A 20873-nucleotide genomic window follows, 5' to 3' on the forward strand; every position below is an offset into this window, starting at 1 on the left:
AATTTCAATTTGTGCCTAATTTTTAAAAATTTGCTACATAAAATACCCATATGTCTTCAACTGAGTTCATTTGTGAACATTTTTTGTAGAATCTATGGTGGTGGGTTACGGCCCGACCGGACCTTGCAAATTTTTACTTGTTTTTGGCACACCAAATTGAAAATGAAAAAAAAGCCCCAACTTTGGGTTGCTTTTCCATTATGAAAGATGACCCCAAAACAAATGCACCTCAAAGCATGCAAATTCACCCCAAAATAAGTTCAATTTGCGCCCCAATATCAAATCGCCCGAACAGCTGCATCAAAAAAGGACCCAAAATATGAAAATGGGCCCCAAAAGTTTCGTCATTGCTTCCCATATGGATTTGGGGTGTAGTTTTCATTATGGATTTGGGGTGTAGTTTCCTGGGGCCAATCTACATACCGCCGGTAAATGTCCCTCCTTCCTTCTTCTTATAGTTGAAGGTCGATCGCGAGGGACAGTGAGTCGAAGTACCCTATGTTTGATACATAAAGGAGCCTACTTCAGCATTTAGAACCCAGTATTGGACACTCTTTTCACATTTTTAAAATGTTACTGGTTTTTGGCGATAGTATTAAATTAGTAAAATTGTAGCGCAAACATTTTGACTTGCTACAAACCCACAAACTCTACAAAGCCATTCTTTAAACATGCATTCTTAACACACCATTTAAACATTTTTTTCTTCTACCTTTTACTCTTTAAATTTGACTTTAATACCATTACTCACATTTCCATTTTTTTTTCTCTCTTTTTCTAATTGCAGTCTGAACTTGATGTGCTGGAACCCACCCAAGGTATGCCACTCGAGGTGGCTGTATCATTTCTGCAACGTCTTGTCAACATGGCTGATGTGTTAATATTCGCAACATCATTAAATTTTGGCGAATTGGAAGCCGAAAAGAATATGTCCAGCGGTGGTATATTGCGACAATGTCTGCGTCTCGTCTGCACATGTGCTGTGCGAAATTGTTTGGAATGCAAAGAACGTACACGTTACAATGTCGGTGCAATGGCACGCGATGTGCCGGGAGCAGCTCATTTACAAGCCCTCATACGTGGTGCCCAGGCCTCACCCAAGGTAATTGTGTGCGCATAATGAAGCGCCAGGATAACAATGTTAAGCTGGATTCATGCTGAACTGTTGTTGTTTTGTTTTTTCACTTCTCTTTGATGAATATGAACGACAAGGACACGAAGTATGGGCAAGACTTCAACGTCATAGTCTTGATGCTTGGCAATAACTTTGTTAGCAGGGTTTTCTTTGCCAGCACGTATTTCACAAGAATGTGCACATATCCATGTATAAACAGCACACATAGCTGGTCCTTGTCGCTGTGTTGTGTTGTTTCAAGCTCGAGGAGTTTTTGATGGGGATGCAGATAAAATGTTGGCAAGTTCTTCTCCCTGATCTCTAATGGAGTGTTGTTAAAAGGCATTATTGTCGTTTGCCGACATTTTTTTGGAAACCCTACACTAGAACAGGGTATTATGACAGTTGTTGGTAGTTTTGTTTCAAAGGAAAGGTAAATGATTTCGGGATACGAGATTAACGGCCCAATCACTGCCATTAAAAATTATATGCGGCAGAGGTAGACAGAGGATCGTCTTACTCCAGCGGTTTTGATCTACCGTTAGCTCCCGTGTCAAAAAAGACTGACACTTTCTAAGCAAGTTTGATTTCTGATACACTCATAGAAAAAAGTTTGCTGGAAATAGCAAACACTGTCTGCTGAATTGAGGTAGTTAAATTTGCTGCTTTGTAGCAGTAGTTCTGCTATTACAGCAGTAGTAATGCAATTCCAGAGCAGCAGGCTTACTGTTGAAAAGCCTATTGTTTGCTGAATATGACTGCGAAACGTATACCAATGGAAGGTTCTGATAGCTTCCTTACAGTAATATTCCACAAATTAAAATTATCTCTTCCAACAAAGTTTTTTAAAACAGTTCAAAAAATAAAACCATAAAAAACCATAAACCATAAAAAGTAGCAAACACATTTTTTCCAGCACACTTTTGTACTCAAGACAGCAGATTTTGTTAGCTAAAATAGCTGTAAGAAATGTTTGCTTATACTGCAGCCCTATGTTTGCTGCAACAGCAGCAATGTGTGCTTCCCCATTTTCAGCAGACAAAAACTGCTGTTTAAGCAAACATTTTTGCTGTTTTGACTAACAAATTTCGTTGAGTGTAGACACCATGACCCCAACCTCGGCATACAGACTTAACGTTTAGTTTCAACTATTAATTTTGTCCTAAATATTGTAAGGAGGCCACCGTAGGGCAGAGTTTAGCATGTCCGCCTATGACGCTGAAAGCCTGGGCTCGAATCCTGTCGAGATCATCAGAAAAAAATGTTAATGGTGTTTATTTTCTCCTAATGCTGAGGACATGTAAGGTACTGTACCAGTTGGTATGACAGCCATGTAAAAACGTTTCCGCAAAGAGGTGTTGCACTGCCTCACGTCGATCGGACTCGGCTATATAAAGGCTATATGAGGTAAAACTTGAATCGGACAGCGCTCATTGATATGTGAGATGTTTCCCACTGTTCCTCAATGGAATCTTCATGGGCAAATTCGCATTTTACTGTAAGCTTTAGCAAACTGTTGTCGTATAGGACCTCGAAGATCTTCAAGTTTCATATGGTGGTCGGCTAACTGAATATTCAATGGTATCCCAAACTCCGAAGAGGTGTTTATACGATTTTTCACAAAAGCCTACAACCTTCACATAAAATTTTTCAAATAAAATCCAACACTCCAAGTATTACTTCGAACACTCCAAGTATAACTTCGAACACTCCAAGCATAACTTCAAACACTCCAAGTACAACTTCGTACAGAAAAAGTACTCCTTCGTCATGTTTTTTTATGTAGTAGCAACATATTTGCATGAGGAGGTAGCAATCCTCATCATGCCTCGTTCCGGTCGATGGGACCGATCGCCGCGAGAACGTGATGGTTATTGGCTGTTTATAAGAGTCAGTAACTCGCCTTGTCATATCGAAGATCATAGGCACTCAGTATTTAAACAATAACTGGCCCCGCCCAACCTCTCCCGGAGACTACATTTGATACGGCTGATCTTTCGCGGCTAGGTTATTCGTCATCATTGCAAATGGTTCATTAAGTTTTGTAAGCAAAAATTCTCGAATTCTTTAAGTACTCCTTCGTCATCAGGGCATATAGCTTATTAAATGTTTCCGAAAAAAAATTTCGAACACTCCAAGTATTATTTTGACTATTTTATAAGTCTAGTTTTATAAAGTGGGACTTTTAGATACTGCCTAATGTTACCCCTAGATCTAAGGGTTATCATCGACCTGTACTTTAAATGCCAGCCATATATTCCACAGTTAAACGAAAAACTGGTTGTGAAAATTCAGTAACGGCTAATCCTCATGTGACAATCATGAAGTAAAAAGTCATTAAGTTCAGCCAGGCTGATTTTTAATATAAACAACATTCATCACATTTCATCAAAATCCGGTGAAAAATGCATCTTTCATGAAACCATAGCAGTTATTTTGAAAACATCAGATCAGAATCAACGTAGAGGTGTGTAAAACAACTAACTGTTCGAATTTTCAGTAACATCAGGTAATAAACCGTCCTTATATGATTTAGCCGAGGCCACCGTAGCGCAGAGGTTAGCCTTTTACGTTCAAATCCTGGCGAGAATATCAAAAATCATTTTTTTTTTGCGATAGTAATGCCCTCCTAATGCTGGCGACATTTGTGAGGTTCTATGCCATGAAAAAAGTTTTCCTAAAGAGGTGAGACACTGCGGCACGCCGTTCGGACTCGGCAATAAAAAGGAGACCCCTTATCATTGAGCTTAAACTTGAATCCCACAGCGCTCATTAATATGTAATATGTTCCTTAATGACATGTTCATGGACAAAATTGTACACCTTTTTACCCTTTTCACAATTTTGGTTACGCGTTTTGCTGATAAATAGTTGACATCACTGTTTACGGTACTTTCGAATGCGATCTTCAGATAAATGTTGCTGGCCAAATAGTAAACAGTTTAAGATAAAATTTAAGTTCCTCTGGTTCAGGAAATTAACACATTTTCTCAAACACTCTAAGTAAAAAATTTATATTCGAACACTTCAAGTACTGCCTCATCTGTTTTGGCAATTTTCTAGTTTTTTTTATTCCGTTACAAGACGAAATGTATAGCAATTTGATTATTTTTGGTGAAGCCTCTTAAAAAGTTATCCCTGCCCCATTTTATCTTTCTTGTATCCCTCTTTACTTCATTTATGTCACATATAGTGCCCCAAACTGCATTTTGCACATCCTTTTGCCAGACGTTATTCAATTGTGTTGAATTGCTTGTATGGATCCATGCCAAACAACAACTCTCAAAAGGATATTGGCAGTAAGAAATTGGTGCATAGTTGCTGTTACCCCAAGTCAAACGGTTTGAAAAAAACCCAATGAAAGTGCCATAAAGCATTTTGCCAAATATCTGTCTTTGTCACTTTGAAACTATTTGATGCTGCATTAAAATACTCAAACTTCAATGGGGAAAAAAGGGTTACTTGTCTGCTCTTAGCTTGACATCATTCCATGCTACAAGCCTTTGCAGTATCCTTTTCTCATATCCTTTTAGAAGAGCAACTCCTTTTGTATAACATATAAATATTTTTCAACTTTTTTTTTTTAATTTTGCCTTTTTTTACACTTGTGTGTCTTTTCTTCCTTTCCTCTTCTAGAATATTGTCGAGTCAATAACAGGTCAATTATCTCCGGTTAAGGATCCTGAGAAATTGCTGCAAGACATGGATGTTAATCGCTTGAGAGCTGTTATCTATAGAGATGTGGTAAGTGTTGTTGTTTATAAGATTTTGTTTGTTTTTTGTTTTGGTTATTTTGGCTTTTGCTCTAATATTCCCTTGGTATTAAAATAAATAGCATTTTTGTATAACAAAAATTGTCCTTTCAAAAGGAGGTCTAATGTGTTGAGTAGAGACAAAATATAAATATTTTGTACACTTGACATGAAATTAAACTTCAAATGAGACTAGAGCTAAATAGGGTCAAGGATGTTCTTTATATCTAATACTTTTTTTTTTGGGTATAGCAAAGAGGTTTAGGAGATTTTCATTGCCAAAGGCTTATGTAAAGTATACAAAATCCAGATAGACTATTATGAAAGTGGTTTAGGCAAGATTTTCAAATACACAAACATTGTAGAAAGTTTAAGCAAATACATTTGCTGAGAGTTTTTGTAAGAATCTTAATATTTTTTTGATTGATGTATAACAATATTGCATACTCTGAGGAGAACACACATAAGATTGCAAGGATTGAAAAAAAAAAATAAATAAAAATCCTATATATACCCTTTATAGATATAATAGCTGAACCGGGCCCGCTCCGGAACAAAATTATCCTTTGAATATTTGTTTTCCACAATTAAATAGCTTTTAATGAAAAACCATGCTACGAAAATAATATCTGTATATCGCTTGACTAACAGTATAACAATATAAGTGCCTATAAATGCCTCTGAATCCGATTGGTCCATGAATTCGCTCAGAGGGTTTAGGGTCATTTTGGATACTCCATTCTCAAAAGACTTTATTTCAGCCCGATATTCTCATGATGTCCGACTTAGGGAGGTTTTCGAAAATGAGGCGATCCCCCAGACACTCAGCTTCGTGCTCATCTCTCAAACACCATTTATTTTAACCCCATATTGCCATTGGTTTAAGGGGATTTTATGGGATAAGACGTCCTCCAAACATTTGGCCCCAAAATTTGAAGGTGTGTTGGGAAATGACGGTACCCCAAATACATTGTCCCACATTTGGATATCAGATTTGTATTCTACTCTCAAATACCTTTATTTGTTCCCCGTATTGAAATGGTCAGTAAATAATTGCTGTTTGTTGGGGTCTTTTGGGGAAGGGGTAGATCCCCAGAAAATTGGTCCGAATCTGGATATTAATTTCGTGCTCTACTCCCCAGTACCTTTCCTTTAAGCCCCGCATTGTCTTGGTCTGTAAATATGCCCGATTTAGGGGCCAAACACTTAGGCCTGCAAATACATCACCAATATGTATCAGATTCGTGTTCTACTCTGAAATACCTCTTAATGTTGCCCTATATTGCAATGATCAGCAAATACGTCCCTTTTGCTTGGTGTTTTGGGGTGGCCCCATAGACACTTTTCCCGAATATTGTCATCAGATTCGCGCTTTTCTCCCAAGACCTTTCATTTGAGACCCATATTGCTATGGTCGAAAATTGTTCCTCTTTGAGTGGTGGTTTTTGGGCAACGGGCAGCCCCTTAAACCCTTGGTCCCACATTTGAATATCAGATTCGTATTCGTCACTCAAATACTTTTTATTTAAGCCCCATATTGACATGGTCAGTAAATAAGTCCTGTTTGGGAGGTGTTTTGGGGAAGGGGTGGACCCCGGAAACTTGGTCCCATATTTGGATATCATATTCGTATTCTACTCGCAAAGACCTTTCATTTGAGTCCCATATTGCTTTGGTCGGTAAATATGCCCAATTTAGGAGTGTTTTGGGGGGTTGGGGTGGGCCCCCAAACACTTGATCCGACAATTGGATATCAGATTTGTATTCTACTCGCAAAGACCTTTTATTTGAGTCCCATATTGTCGTGATTGGTCTATATATATATTTGGTAGGTTTTGGGGTGGGGCGTTCCCCCTAGGTACTCCATCCGTAATTTGGATGCCACATTTTTATACCCTCTACCATCACTGCGGTACAGTGTATTATAGATTTTTGCATTTGTTTGCAACGCTAAGAAGGAGGAAAGCTGGACCCATTGACAAGTATACGGATCGGCTTAGAATCACTTCCTGATTCGATTTAGCTGTGTCCGTCTGTCCGTCTATCCGTCTGTCTGTCCATATATTCTCGTAATCAAGGTACAGGTCGCATTTGTTGTCCGATTTTCACAACATTTTGCACAAGGCTCCTTTTTGGTCCAAGGACGAACGCTATTGATTTTGAAAAATATCGGTCCAGATTTAGATATAGCTCCGATATATATCTTTCATCCGATATGCCCTTTTAAAGCTGTAGGGGCCACAATTTTGGTCCTATCTGTTCCAAATTTGGCACGAAGTGCTTTTTTTGACGTCCTAATATGTGTGCAAAATTTCATCAGAATCGGATCAGAGTTATATATAGCTCCCATATATAACTTTCATCCGATATGACCTATTAAGGCTGTAGAAGGAACAATATTGGTCCGATCTTTACCAAATTTGACACGAAGTACTCTTTGTGACGTCCCAATATGTGTGCAAAATTTCATCAGAATCGGATCAGAGTTATATATAGCTCCCATATATATCTTTCATCCGATATGGTCTTTTAAGGCTGTAGAAGGAATAATTTTGGTCCGATCTTTATCAAATTTGACACGAAGTACTCTTTGTGACGTCCCAATATGTGTGCAAAATTTCATCAGAATCGGATCAGATCTATAAATAGCTCCCATATATATCTTTCATCCGATAAGCCCTTTTGAAGCTGTAGGAGACGAAATTTTGGTCAATTCTTTACCAAATTTAGCATGAGATGTTTCGCGTGACGTCTTAATACATGTGCAAAATTTCATCTTAATCGATTCAGATTTAGATATAGCTCCCATATATAACTTTCTTCCGATATGACCTATTAAGCCTGTAGAAGGCACAATTTTGGTCCTATCTTTACCAAATTTAGCACGAAGTTGTAGAAGCCACAATTTTCGTACTATCGTAAGAAAATCCAACAAGGTTCTATTCGATATTTCAATAGGTATGCAAAACTCTGACTAGATTTGGATATAAGTGCTATATATTAAAAGTATTACGTATACTCGGTGGTGTAGGGTATTATATAGTCGGCTCCGCCCGATTTTTGCTTCCTTACTGGTTTTAGGTTACTGTAGGAGATGACACAAAATTTCGTTTAAATCGCACCAGCCATCTCCAATGAAAATTGGGGTTTGGGGAGGGTCCGCCCCCCTTCAGATATCAAAAATTGTGTTACCATTTTGTCACCACGGGATCATTATTCACCATCTGTTAAAATTTCGGTTAAGACGTTTTTGAGTCTATACGGAACATAAACAAACACACATTGATTTTTATATATACGATTTTTACTACACCAGAATCGGCGGTAGGATTTGTTAAGAAAATACCAGTCAAACGCTATTACAAAGTAAAAACAATATTAACAAAACTTTCTATTGATATAAAATTTTTAAAATTATCTATGGAATTAAAATGTTTAAAAATTTTTTGCAGAAATACAATTTTAAATTGCATTAAAAATCTTACTTTTTATCAAAAAGAAAAATTTTAACAAAAAGGTTACCGATTTTTTCTTAATTCTTAAAATTTTTATTTTCTTTTCTATTACAGGAGGAAACCAAACAAGCCCAATTCCTTTCCTTGGCCATTGTGTACTTCATTTCAGTGTTGATGGTTTCCAAATATCGCGATATCTTGGAACCACCAGCCGAACCACAAATACAAAGGCAATCACCGGTCATGCAGAGATCATCAGGCGGTAAGTGGAATTCGTTTTTTCCTCAGTTACAAATTTATATAGACTACAATTTTAGTTTTATGTATGTTTGATTTAGATTTTTGTTTTTTAAATTAAATTTAACAAAATCAAAAATAAATGAAAATAAATTTAAAGAAAACTGCACCAAAATTTTCACATAACCAAAACCCAAAAAAAGAAAAAAAAAAAAACAAAATTTACTAACCAAAATGAAAAAAAAAATACTTTTGTTATAAAACCGTAGTACTTAAAAGAACAACAACAACTAACTAAAAATCACAAAATTTTTTTGTTTTAATTTAAATTTAATTTTTTTGATTTTGTTATTTTAAGTTAAAGGGGGTAGCTATTTTAGTTTTAATTTTAAAAATAAGTTTTTAAAAGAAAACTAGATTTTAGAGTTAATGATTTTTTGATTATTTCATAAAAAAGGAAAAAAATAGATTTTTTTAGTAGGAATTTTGTTTTTGAATATTAAAATGGAATTGAGATGGTATGTTGTTTTTTTAGAAGTTTTTTCCTTCGTTTTTTATAATTTCTCACTTTAATAGGTTTTTCATTTTTAGTTCATGCAAATTTTAACAAGAAACTTAGATACTAGATGTTACCCTCTGTATTTTAAGCCAGAAAAAAATTTAAAAAAACCCTAGAACCAAAATCTCCCCACAAAAATGTGCTTAGATCGGCCGAGCCGAATCTTGGGTACCCACCACCATAAGAGTAAAAATGTCTTCGGGGAGTTGAGCTCACAGTAGAAGGGTCTTTGGAGGTGTGAGCTATGCACCACCAGAAAAAGTGTATCCGCCCCCCACCCCTGCATTCCTCTCCCCCAGCAATTTAAAAACAACAAAGAAATTAAAAACAAAATGAACCCCCCACCTCTCCTCTCCCCCAGAAATTGAAAAACAACGAGAAATTTAAAAACAAAAGGAGCAATTTTTTTTGGTTCTCAAAGGGTTTCGGGACCCTCCCCTGCTATATACACAGTGCCTGAAACGAAAAGGTCTAAGTGAGTCTGATGGCAGACTGCCACTTAAACCTAACCTAACATTACTCCCCCCCCCCAGGTAAATGCTTTGGTTACGCTTATGCTCACCTATGGCCTCCGGCGCTGTTTAACCTCTACTTATCCTCCATTAACCACACACCCACCCCTCCTCCCAGACAACATTAACATTGTATCATTTGCGAACGATTGTACGATCACGGTATCATGCCAACGATCAATTGAACGAACTTGCCTCACATTTCCCTGCATGAGATCTGAAGATATCTGCCACCAAATCTTCAGCCACATTGTTCACTACAAATGCGCGTGAGGTGAATATTGAGATGAAAGTGATGATCGATGAAGAAATGATTACGACCATAAAGTGTCCCAGTGTGTCAAGTGAAGGCCACCGTAGCGCAGAGGTTAGCATGTTAGCCTATGACGCTGAACGCCAGGGTTTGAATCCTGCCGAGACCATCAAAAAATTTTTCAGCGATGGTTTTCCCCTCCTAATGCTGGCAACATTTGAGTTACTATGCTATGTAAAACTTCTCACCAAAGAGGTGTAGCACTGCGGCATGCCGTTCGGATTTGGCTATAAAAAGGAAGCCCCTTATCATTGACCTTAAACTTTAATCGGACTGCACTCATTGATATGTGAGAAGTTTGCCTCTGTTCCTTAGTGGAATGTTCATGGGCAAAATTTGTTTGTTTGTTGTATCAAGTGTTGCAAAATGTTTTGGCGTTACATTTGACAGATCTTACACATTCTCCACACATGCTACAGCAATTTGCGTTAAAGTCAAATGTAGAGAGAAGGTCCTCAAGCCACCTTGTTGACCACGTACAAAGCAATTGGCCGGTCTGTGGTAAGCTATGCAGAGCCAGAGTGGTCTCGTCAGCTCTGTGAAACGCAGTGAAATAATATTCAGATCTGTCAGAATGCCAACCTTCGACCGGGCTGTCTCCTCAGTTCTCATGTGAACCACCTCCATCAGGAGACAAAGATCCAACCAGTGTGAAGCCATAACTACATGCTGTTATCGTAAAGACCATCCAAATCTTCATCTTGTTATCCACCGCCCAGAAGCCTTAAGGTAGATCAACGTGATCTATAGCGTGAGGTTCAGCGCTTCAAGAGAAAACCTCTAGAAAAAAACCTCTAGGTCAAGACAACATACATGCAGACACGCTAGCAGATGCGATAAATGGCTACCGGGTGAATATATTCTTTGGAGAACGACCGCCTCCTATTGCAACTGAAAAAAATTACCTCCCTCGGCAATCCAGAGTAGTTCTGGCTCAATTACGATCCGGCAGATGCAGCTGACTCAACTCCTTGAGAGGATTGATTGATTGAAAGGATTGATGCCGACGTGCTAGGTGTATATACCGATTGTGACCAGGGACCACAAGACACACGTCGCCTGTTTAACTGCCCAACCATATCCACTCAACTCACACCCAGATCCCCCTGGAGGACACCAATCTTTGCCGTAGGCTTGGACGCCTCGGTAGCCGAGTTGGTAGCGTGCTTGGATTACCAGTGCATGGGTCGTGGTCTGTCTCTACTGTGGTATCACAGCGGACTTAAAATTGTCTAAGTGAGTCTGTAACCTTACCTTACCCAACCTAACCCTAGTCGCAGAGTTCTTGGATCTGGACACTCAACAGAATCAAGCAGACGAAAGATAGAACACAACAAACTGCTACAACAACAACTATGGCCTCCCTACACATATTGGCTTCATCTGTATAAGTTTGAAGAAATCCAATTCATGTGGAGGTAGCGATCCTCGTCAAGCTCCTGTAGATGAGCAATCTCGTTTCGATCCAAAGGACCTATCGCCGCGGGAACAGGGTGGCTATTGGTTATTTAAAGGCGCCAATAACTCGCCTTGTCATATCGAACATCGTAGGCACTCAGTATTTGTGCAAAAGCCGCTGATTGCCCGCGACTGCAGTTACAGCTACTCCGGATGGAGCATTCCACTATCCGCAACCTGTGGACGCGCCCGGTAGCTCGCAGCTAAGCTTCTCGTGACAGTATTGAACACCACACAGATCGGACCTCAATGGTGGACCAAAAGTGAGCCAGCTCGTTCGGGTGCATAGGACCGATCGCCGCTGGAACGATATGACCATTGGTTATTTAAAGGCGCCAATAACTCGCCTGGTCGTATAGAGAATCACAGGCATTCAGTATTTTAACAAGAGCCGGTGCCGCCTGGCTTCTCCCTTAGACTCTCTACATGATAGCAATCCACTATCCGCAAACTGTGGACGCGCCCGTTAGCTCTCAGCTTTACTTTCGTGATGGTGATGAACGCCAAACAAATTAGTTTCAACCCGTATGGAGCTCATAGTCACCCCCTACCGGGGATTTATGAGGTCAGCATTGTGGCGCTCAAGTCGGAATTTATAGAATTCCTTAATAATCTTCTCCGCCTATGACATAATACCTACTTCGTTCCTTGGGCAAGACAATTCTTTGGGAGATGAGAGAAATGAAGGGTGGAAGATTTAGAAAGGCCTCGCCTTCTACAAACGAAATAGCTGTCAATCTCATAAACGTGCTATTTGTAATAAAATATATGGCCAGCATAGAGGCGATGCACAGTGGGACAGCAAAAAATCGGACACATAGAACTGTAGCCAATGCCCTTATAAAGGTGGTTCTTATTGCTGCGTGTCCACATGTTCTCTGAACTTGTTGAAATGACCTAACCGCCCAATACGGTGGTGTACGTTAAGTTAGGTTAGGTTGAAAAGAGGGTGTCCATGCCACCATGGACATACACCTTAGCAAGTAATCGCCTTGTTGTGCACTCTAACTACTAAAAAGTAACCTCGAAAAAGAAAACTTAAGTCAGGAATTCCGTGCAGCTTACAAAATCCCTAATTTTTTTCTATACCATGCCCCTTAGTTGGTTTATGTCTGGTATTGTGTCCCCACATAAGTGCCAGTGTCTGTTAGCCGCGAAAGCCGGGCAATGGCATATGAAATGCTCCAACGTCTCATCATCTTCCCCGCATGTCCTACACATGCTGTCTCTATTCTCTTTGGTAGTCCTATGTGTGCTTTTATGATACCGAAAGCTATACAGACCTCCTGCTTGCTTCCTTTCAGTAATAGCCAAGTCTTCTCACGATCTGGATATCCGCATAGGATTTTCGCCGTCCTGTCAACCGTTTCGCTGTTCCACAGTATTACATGCGCGTTCGTCAACCACGCTCTTAACTCGGACTGCGTCGACCGGAAAGGCTTCGGGTTAACAAAGTTTGTTGATGGCTGTGCTCTTTCCTTAACCACCAAATCGTCTGCGCTTTCATTCCCCCTTACTCTGCTATGGCCCAGCAACCAAACGATGCGGATCGTGCCATTCTTAGAGCAAGGGTAAATCTCCTTCTTGCACTCTAAGACTGTTCGTGACTTTACCGTCCTGGCTGTTATTGCCCTTAGGGCAATTTTACTGTCGGTAAAGATGGTCACAATCGACGTACTCGCTTTAACACCACACCACTTCACGCATTCTGTGATTGCCCGAATCTCCGCCTGCAGGACCGTATTATGGTCAGGCAGTCTAAAACAGGTCTCAGTGCCTGGGTTCTCAATGTAAACCCCAGGCCTACTCTGTCCTCTAGCTTTGATCCATCAAATGATGGCAATACTAGGGTTACGTCAATCCAAGACTGTTCGTGACTTTACCGTTCTGGTTGTTATTGCCAGTTTACTGTCCGTAAAGATATTCACATTCGACGTCCTCGCTTTAGCACCACACTACCTCACATATTCCGTGATCGCCCGGATCTCGGCCTGCAGAACTGTAAATTGGAAATAACTTCTTGACTGTTGATCTTAGTACAAATTGTTCTAGAAACTTGTAGGGGAGCACATAGGCTTTCAGGAAAGTGCTGATGAGGGTCCATATCTTTACAGGGTGTCATAGTTGACCACTTTTGACTTCTCCTACCTCCTGGGGGCCATAACTTTGGATCTACTTAACCGATTTGCATGATATAAGACACTGGAAAAAGAACTTGACGAGATAAAACTTCTTAAGCTTAGAAAATGCGTATTTTTATCTGATTTAGCTGAAATCTACATCTTTGCCAGATAAGACCAACTTTCTCCCATAGAGATTTTTCCAACAAGTTAAGGGAAGTCTAAATGGAATTTAGAATAGATAGAAGCCGAGTTGGGAAATATTTTATACATCGCTGGAAAGGTATGGCATCCATAGGGCATCCGGTTTTCATATGTAATGGTGACGACAACAAAACAAAAATTGAAAAATCTACTTTTTCGCAAAATTGACTTTTCCGTTGCCCGTTACGTTACATAAAATCGGATAAAATAGAAATATGTTCATGATTTTGGTTTTTTGGAGTTGTCTAGAAGAGGTTATACAGAATCAGCTCTTAACAAATGTTAGCAGTAAAATGTGATGTAATACTTGGTATTACATCAAATTTTAGCACCAAAGTTAGCTCCACTGAAACATCAAAGTTAGCACCACTGTAACTATTTTTAAAATTTTGGCTTCCATGACCTCATTTATGGCTAGGATATAGCAAGACATACCTTATATTGTATTTTTTTAACAAAAAGTACTGTACCACTATTCCTGATAGAACCGATTGGAATCACGATATCCCTGGAAAAATAAGTTACTTAGACTTTATACGCATGGTTCCAAACGAAACGACCAAGTGGGCTTTGGGGTGTACTCTAAAGATCTAAAACTGGTCATATCGAAAAGGTCACCCTACCACTGCAGTGTGTATCAAGCGGAGATCATTGCAATTAAGGAAGTGGTGGAATGGCTAAGGTACGATGCCATTACCACAATTGGCATAAATATTTTCTAAGGCAGCCATTAAATCCCTGGAAAACGTATTTCTGAACACAAAAACCACCCTCGACTGTCACAGATCTCTCAACGAGATGGCTGAACAGTTCAAAATTCACCTGTTCTGGGTGCCGGTCCACCGAGATATCCTAGAGAATTGTAAAGTGGACGAGCTTGCGAAACTAAGAACTACCATGCTCCACTCCAGAAGTACTGGAATCTGTGGGTATGCCTCTAGTGACATGTAAGCTAAGTTTTCGGAACCAGACCCGAAGGACAACGAATGATAGATGGTCCCAAAGAGGGGGCTGCGAGCATTCTAAAACTATGTGGCCTAATCTAGACTCGAAGAGGTCTACCGCTTTGCTATCATTGGCTAGAATATATGTCTCAGCCATTATGTCCGTCATGACAGGTCACTGTCTAATCGAAAAACATGTTGACAGTCTGATGGTTGCCAGCAACGACTTTTGCAAAATCTGTGAGGACATCGAAGCAGAAGAGAATATAGAACAGCTTCTGTTTATGTTTCCCGCACTAGCAGTCAGAAGGCCTTCCACTTTAGGTTATCATTTCTTTGAGAAACTGTCTGATTTAGCAGATGTGAACTGGGCTTTTTAAAGCGATCTGGATGGTTCAACGGTAGAAACTAAAAGGCAACTTCCTTCTTCTGTTCCTGCCACTTTAACCTAACCTACGTTAAATTGTTAGGAACATTTCAAGCTTTAATTTAAGGCCAAATATAAATTGAAAAAGTTCCCGTGGAATATTTTTGCCAGCGTTAAACTTTTGAAGTTTAAGACAAAATTTTTTAAGACAAAATTTCTTTTTTATTTTGTCTAGCGGAATTTTTGTGAAATTTCCAAAATTGCCGGAGTTATTAAAAAAGCACTGAAAAAACCAAGGCAAAATTTTTATATTTTGAAATAAACTATGCATATCTCCTTATCGCTATACTATAGCACGGCATATTACGCATAGGTTTTCTTAGATCTCGTTAAGCTCTTTTCCCAGAGTCCTAAATTATGCAAATCGGTGGGGTAGATCACAAGTTATAGCCCATTGAAAGTTAGCGATGTGCTCTGCTCTGTATTAAAGACAAAGACCCAATGTTCCAGTTTTCTGAAAGCCTATGTCCTCCATATTTAGAACATTTTGTACCGCTACTATCAACAAATAAAATCCTGTAGATTTACTCAAATTTGTTTGCAATTTAGCCCACTGTGCGATGGTAAGGTGGAAATCTACACATAAAAACCTAGGCAAAATTTTGATATTTTTTGAAATTAAACTATTCATACTTCCTTACCTATATACTAGGCATGGTATATTACGCATGGTTTTCTTAGATCTCGTCAAGCCCTTTCTCTAGAGTACTTAATCCTGCAAATCGGTGGGGTAGATCAAAAGTTATAGCCCATCGAAGATTCACGAAGTGGAAAGTGTTCAACTTTAACACTCTGCATGTCACCCTGTATTAAAGTCATAGACCCAATGTTCCATTTTTCCTGAAGGCCTATGTCCTCCCCTACAAATGTCTAGAACATTTTGAACCGCTAAGATCAACAGATAAAAAGTTGAAGATTTATTTACAATTTTTTGCCGTTAGGCCCACTGTATGATGGTAAGGTGGAGATCTACACATGGATAGTGTATCAAAATCGTAATCTACCACAAATTTAAAGAAGTCCCAAAAATCATGAGTCTAAAATCTAAATCGAGTCTGCGGTTTTGAACGAAAGGCTTTTCCGAAAATCCGAAAGCTCGTTTTCGATTTCAGCGCAATGGTTTCTTGTAATAACTGCCAAAATTGACCCAGTCTAATACACACATGAATGTATGGGCGTACGCTCTTCTTCGTATGTTTCTATAGACTTCATCCAAGGGATTCACATATTTAAACTTTTACTTCTACACTTTGTTTCTTGCGATAATATCACAATGGGCAAAATTGGTCCCCGAACCGTATGGTGGTGGGTAGAAAAAAAAAAACTTTCATGATTAAACGTTTTTGTACAAAAGACATCCAACGAAAAACCCTCCTCTATTTTTGTACATGTTCTCTCTCTCTCTTCCTTGTGAACAAATTTCCTTTCAATGTCTCCTAATCCTGCTCTTCCCCCTTTATGGTTTTTAATACCCTTCCTTGCTCATAAAAGCCAGATTAAGGCTGCTGGCATCTTTTGTTTTAATGAAAGTTTTGTTTTTTGTTTTCAATTTTTCTGTTTTTTTCATTCTTGGTTGTTTGTTTGTTGGTATTAATGTCATTATTGCTATGGAAAAAAAAACTGTATTGCTAATCATGAAACCCCTTTTGTCTCTTTTTTTCTTCTTTTTCTGTTCTGGTTTTTCGTGTTTAATTTTCCATGCTGCTTTTATTCGGACTTTTTTTGTATGACAATGATTATGTGGAAAAAAATCGAAAAAAAAATCCAATAATTGTAACCATGAACAATAACAACAAAAAAAACTTGTAAAACCACAAAAATGTATACAACAAAAAACATTATGTATTATAAACAATGTGAAAATTTTTATCTATCGCCATGATAAATGAAAAACCAAAAATTAATGCGTTTTCCATCCTCTATCGTCCTTAAAAATATATTGAAATATTTCTTAAATTGTTGTAAATATTTTCCATAATGCATATGGCTTCATATGTGCTGTATCCACCCAACATTTGACCCTCAATGCGCCCTTACTATAACATATATATCCCCCATATACAACTCTGTTATATACTGTGCTTTATTTGACATTCTTCCCCTACTTCGTTATGTTTTGATGTGATATTGCATTCTTGAACAATTATTAATGAAAAAATGCGAATTGTGTTTATGGCATATCCTTTGATTGTACTCACAAAAAAAAAAAAAAAAAAAACAAAATTCAATATCCTGCTGCTGTTGCTGTGTTCTCAACTGTCATTGCTGTGTGCGTGTGCTTGTATGTGTATGGCTGACAAATAAACCATTGCAACATGTTATTATGCTGGCGAAATATGAAATATGACTTCAAACTATCATCAATAACATTCTACATGACAATGGATTTATTAATCTTGAAAATGAAAAACATACCACGAAATAATGTATCTTGAAAAAAACAACATTTCCGATTCCTGTTGTGTTGTTTATTTGATTTTTGTTATGTAAAACATTGTTGGCTTATATGGCTTGCGTTTAAATTATGAATAATTGATACAAAATCGATTATAACATGATTATATAAAACATAAATTTTTATTTAAAAAAATTTTATTTTAATTATTTATTTACTATAATTAATTTTGTTCTATTGTATTTTATTTAATTTAATTTTATTTCCTTCTTATAAAATTTTATTTTTTTTATATTATTTTATTTTTATTTTTTTTTTAATTTATTTTATTTTATTTTATATTATTGCATTTTATTTTATTTTATTTTCTTTTATTTTATTTTATTTTATTTTATTTTATTTTATTTTATTTTATTTTATTTTATTTTATTTTATTTTATTTTATTTTATTTTATTTTATTTTATTTTATTTTATTTTATTTTATCTTATTTTATTTTGTTTTATTTTATTTTATTTTATTTTATTTTATTTTATTTTATTTAATTTTATTTTATTTTATTTTATTTTATTTTATTTTATTTTATTTTATTTTATTTTATTTTATCCTATTTTATTTTGTTTTATTTTATTTTATATTATTTTATTTTATTTTATTTTATTTTATTTTATTTTATTTTATTTTATTTTATTTTATTTTATTTTATTTTATCTTATTTTATTTTGTTTTATTTTATTTTATTTTATTTTATTTTATTTTATTTTATTTTATTTTATTTTATTTTATTTTATTTTATTTTATTTCATTTTATTTCATTTTATTTCATTTTGTTTTATTTTATTTTATTTTATTTTATTTTATTTTATTTTATTTTATTTTATTTTATTTTATTTTATTTTATTTTATTTTATTTTATTTTATTTTATTTTATTTTATTTTATTTTATTTTATTTTATTTTATTTTATTTTATTTTATTTTATTTTATTTTATTTTATTTTATTTTATTTTATTTTATTTTGTTTTATTTTATTTTATTTTATTTTATTTTATTTTAATTCATTTTATTTCTTATTTTTTTTATTTCTTATTTTTTTTATTTTATATTATTGTATTTTATTTTATTTTGTTTTATTTTATTTTTTTTTTATATTATTTTATTTTATTTGATATTATTTTATTTAATTTTTTTTTTATTTTAATTTGTTTTGTATTTTTTTATTATTTTTAATGTATTAATCCTTACTATTTTCTCCACTTTATCTACAAATCGATTGCGGCTTTATCTACCCCTCTCTTATTGTATTCTAAAATTTATAAATATTGTTGCCAAATAACAAATAAATTATTGGCACAAAATTGGCTTTCAATCTTTATCTTGATCTTTTTTGACTATTAATTCGTTTATATTCTGTTGTTAAATCTTTCGTCTCTTTCTCTATGATCGTTATAATTAATCTTTTTCTCTCTATATCTACTTTTTCTCTCTCTTACACTTTTCTACTTCTTGTTCGGTCCTTTTGCTTGATTATTTTTTTTAACCCAAAAAATCCAATTTTTCACTTTACCCTAAACCCCGCCCCGCTCCTTAACCTTTTTTGAAAATCTTACGCACACACACACATGCAAAATACTTCAAAATAATTAGAACCCTCAGGTCGTCCTTTATTTCCGCAATGGTCACATCATGTGTATCCACAATTTTTGCCTGGTACCCATCATAATCATGTAACTACAGCAAATATGCAACAACAACAGCAGCAGCAACAGCAGCAAGCCAACATGCAACAACATCAACAACAACAGCAGCAGCAACATCACCAACATCATCAGCAACAGCAACAAATGTATTATCATCAACAAATGCCATCACCGCCACCACATCAACATCAGCAAACGGCGTCAATGCAGCAACAGACGGCTCATTTACAACACAATCATCATCACTTGACACATCAACAACAGCAACAGCAGCAATATTATCAAAGCCATCATCAGGCAATGAATAATGCCGCAGCATCCTCTTATGCCGCCCATTGTCCTTCGCCCCCATTGGCCACACAATCGACAAGTCCTTCGACCTCTTCAACGACCAACACCTCACAACCGGCCTCAACCTCTTCGCTCTCCAGTTTGGCCTCTCAGCCCCATCATAGGCATGGGGGACAAAAACACCAGCAGCAGCAACAGCAACAACAACAACAGCACTATCAGCAGCAGCATGCCGCTGGAGGGAATGTGGGGCCAGCTAGCCATCACTACACTATGATGAATGGCAGCCAAGTGTTAAATGGGAAAATATCAACGCCACAGCCATACTCCAATGCTGAATTAAACGGTAGTGGTGGTGCTGTGGGTGGTTATCATCATCATGCCCACATGCAACAACAGCAACAACCTGCTTATATGAGAACCCCCTCCACATCGGCCTCAACATCGTCCATGATGATGAATGGGCTCAATGGTGGGACCTCTCACCAAAATGGCATTGTCGATTATCATTCGCAACATGGTGGAGCTGGCGTGGGTGGTGGTGGTGGTGGCGGAGGCATGTTAAACGGTGTTGTTGCAAATGGCAATAATCCCGGCCTCATCCATGCCACTAACAATGGCGGTGTTGCTAATAATAATAATGGCAATAATCACAACTCCATGGCCATGAATAATGGTCGCAATATGCGTAATGGTGGTCATGTCTTGAGTTCCGGTGTTGTTGGTCCCGGCATGCATGCAAGCATGGGTGGTGGCCTAACGGCGACAAATGCAGTTAGTGGTGGCGGCGTCGGCCTTATGGGATCCTATAAAAATAATAATGGTCTTAATAATAATTATCGTTATAATGGACGTACTACAAGTGGAACAGGTATAAGAAACAAAGAATAACAACAGAAAACCCTTATGCAAGAAGAGAGAAGTTTCTTGCTCTCTTGATTTCACTCTATTTATTACACAAGATATCTCTGTAAGGCAGAGAAGGGTTTAAGCAAATTTTAAATTAAAATAATAAAAAAACAACTTAAAAATAAAAGAAAAAAAAAAATAAAACAAAAATTAAAATAAAATAAAATAAAATAAAATAAAATAAAATAAAATAAAATAAAATAAAATAAAATAAAATAAAATAAAATAAAATAAAATAAAATAAAATAAAATAAAATAAAATAAAATAAAATAAAATAAAATAAAATAAAATAAAATAAGATAAAATAAAATAAAGTTAAATTAAATAAAATAAAATAAAATAAAATAAACTTAAAATAAAATAAAATAAAATAAAATAAAATAAAATAAAATAAAATAAAATAAAATAAAATAAAATAAAATAAAATAAAATAAAATAAAACAAAATAAAATAAAATAAAATAAAATAAAATAAAATAAAATAA

At 36.3% G+C, this 20873-nt stretch overlaps 1 protein-coding gene across 6 annotated transcripts in view; it reads left to right on the forward strand.

Moving 5' to 3' along the window:
* LOC106083452 (neurobeachin) overlaps positions 1-20873 on the forward strand; it is a 414708-nt gene that overhangs the window by 337068 nt on the left and 56767 nt on the right. For 5 of the 6 annotated variants that reach the window (XM_013246475.2, XM_059367989.1, XM_013246476.2 and 2 more), the window contains 4 exons: positions 788-1102; positions 4751-4858; positions 8436-8583; positions 19136-20350. In XM_013246475.2, the coding sequence (XP_013101929.2) occupies positions 788-1102; positions 4751-4858; positions 8436-8583; positions 19136-20350 (1786 nt within the window). The remainder of the gene's footprint in view (positions 1-787; positions 1103-4750; positions 4859-8435; positions 8584-19135; positions 20351-20873) is intronic. The other variant, XM_059367990.1, reaches the window with a different exon arrangement.

The sequence above is a fragment of the Stomoxys calcitrans genome, chromosome 4 (assembly GCF_963082655.1).
Source record: "Stomoxys calcitrans chromosome 4, idStoCalc2.1, whole genome shotgun sequence".
Taxonomy (NCBI): Eukaryota; Metazoa; Arthropoda; class Insecta; order Diptera; family Muscidae; genus Stomoxys; species Stomoxys calcitrans.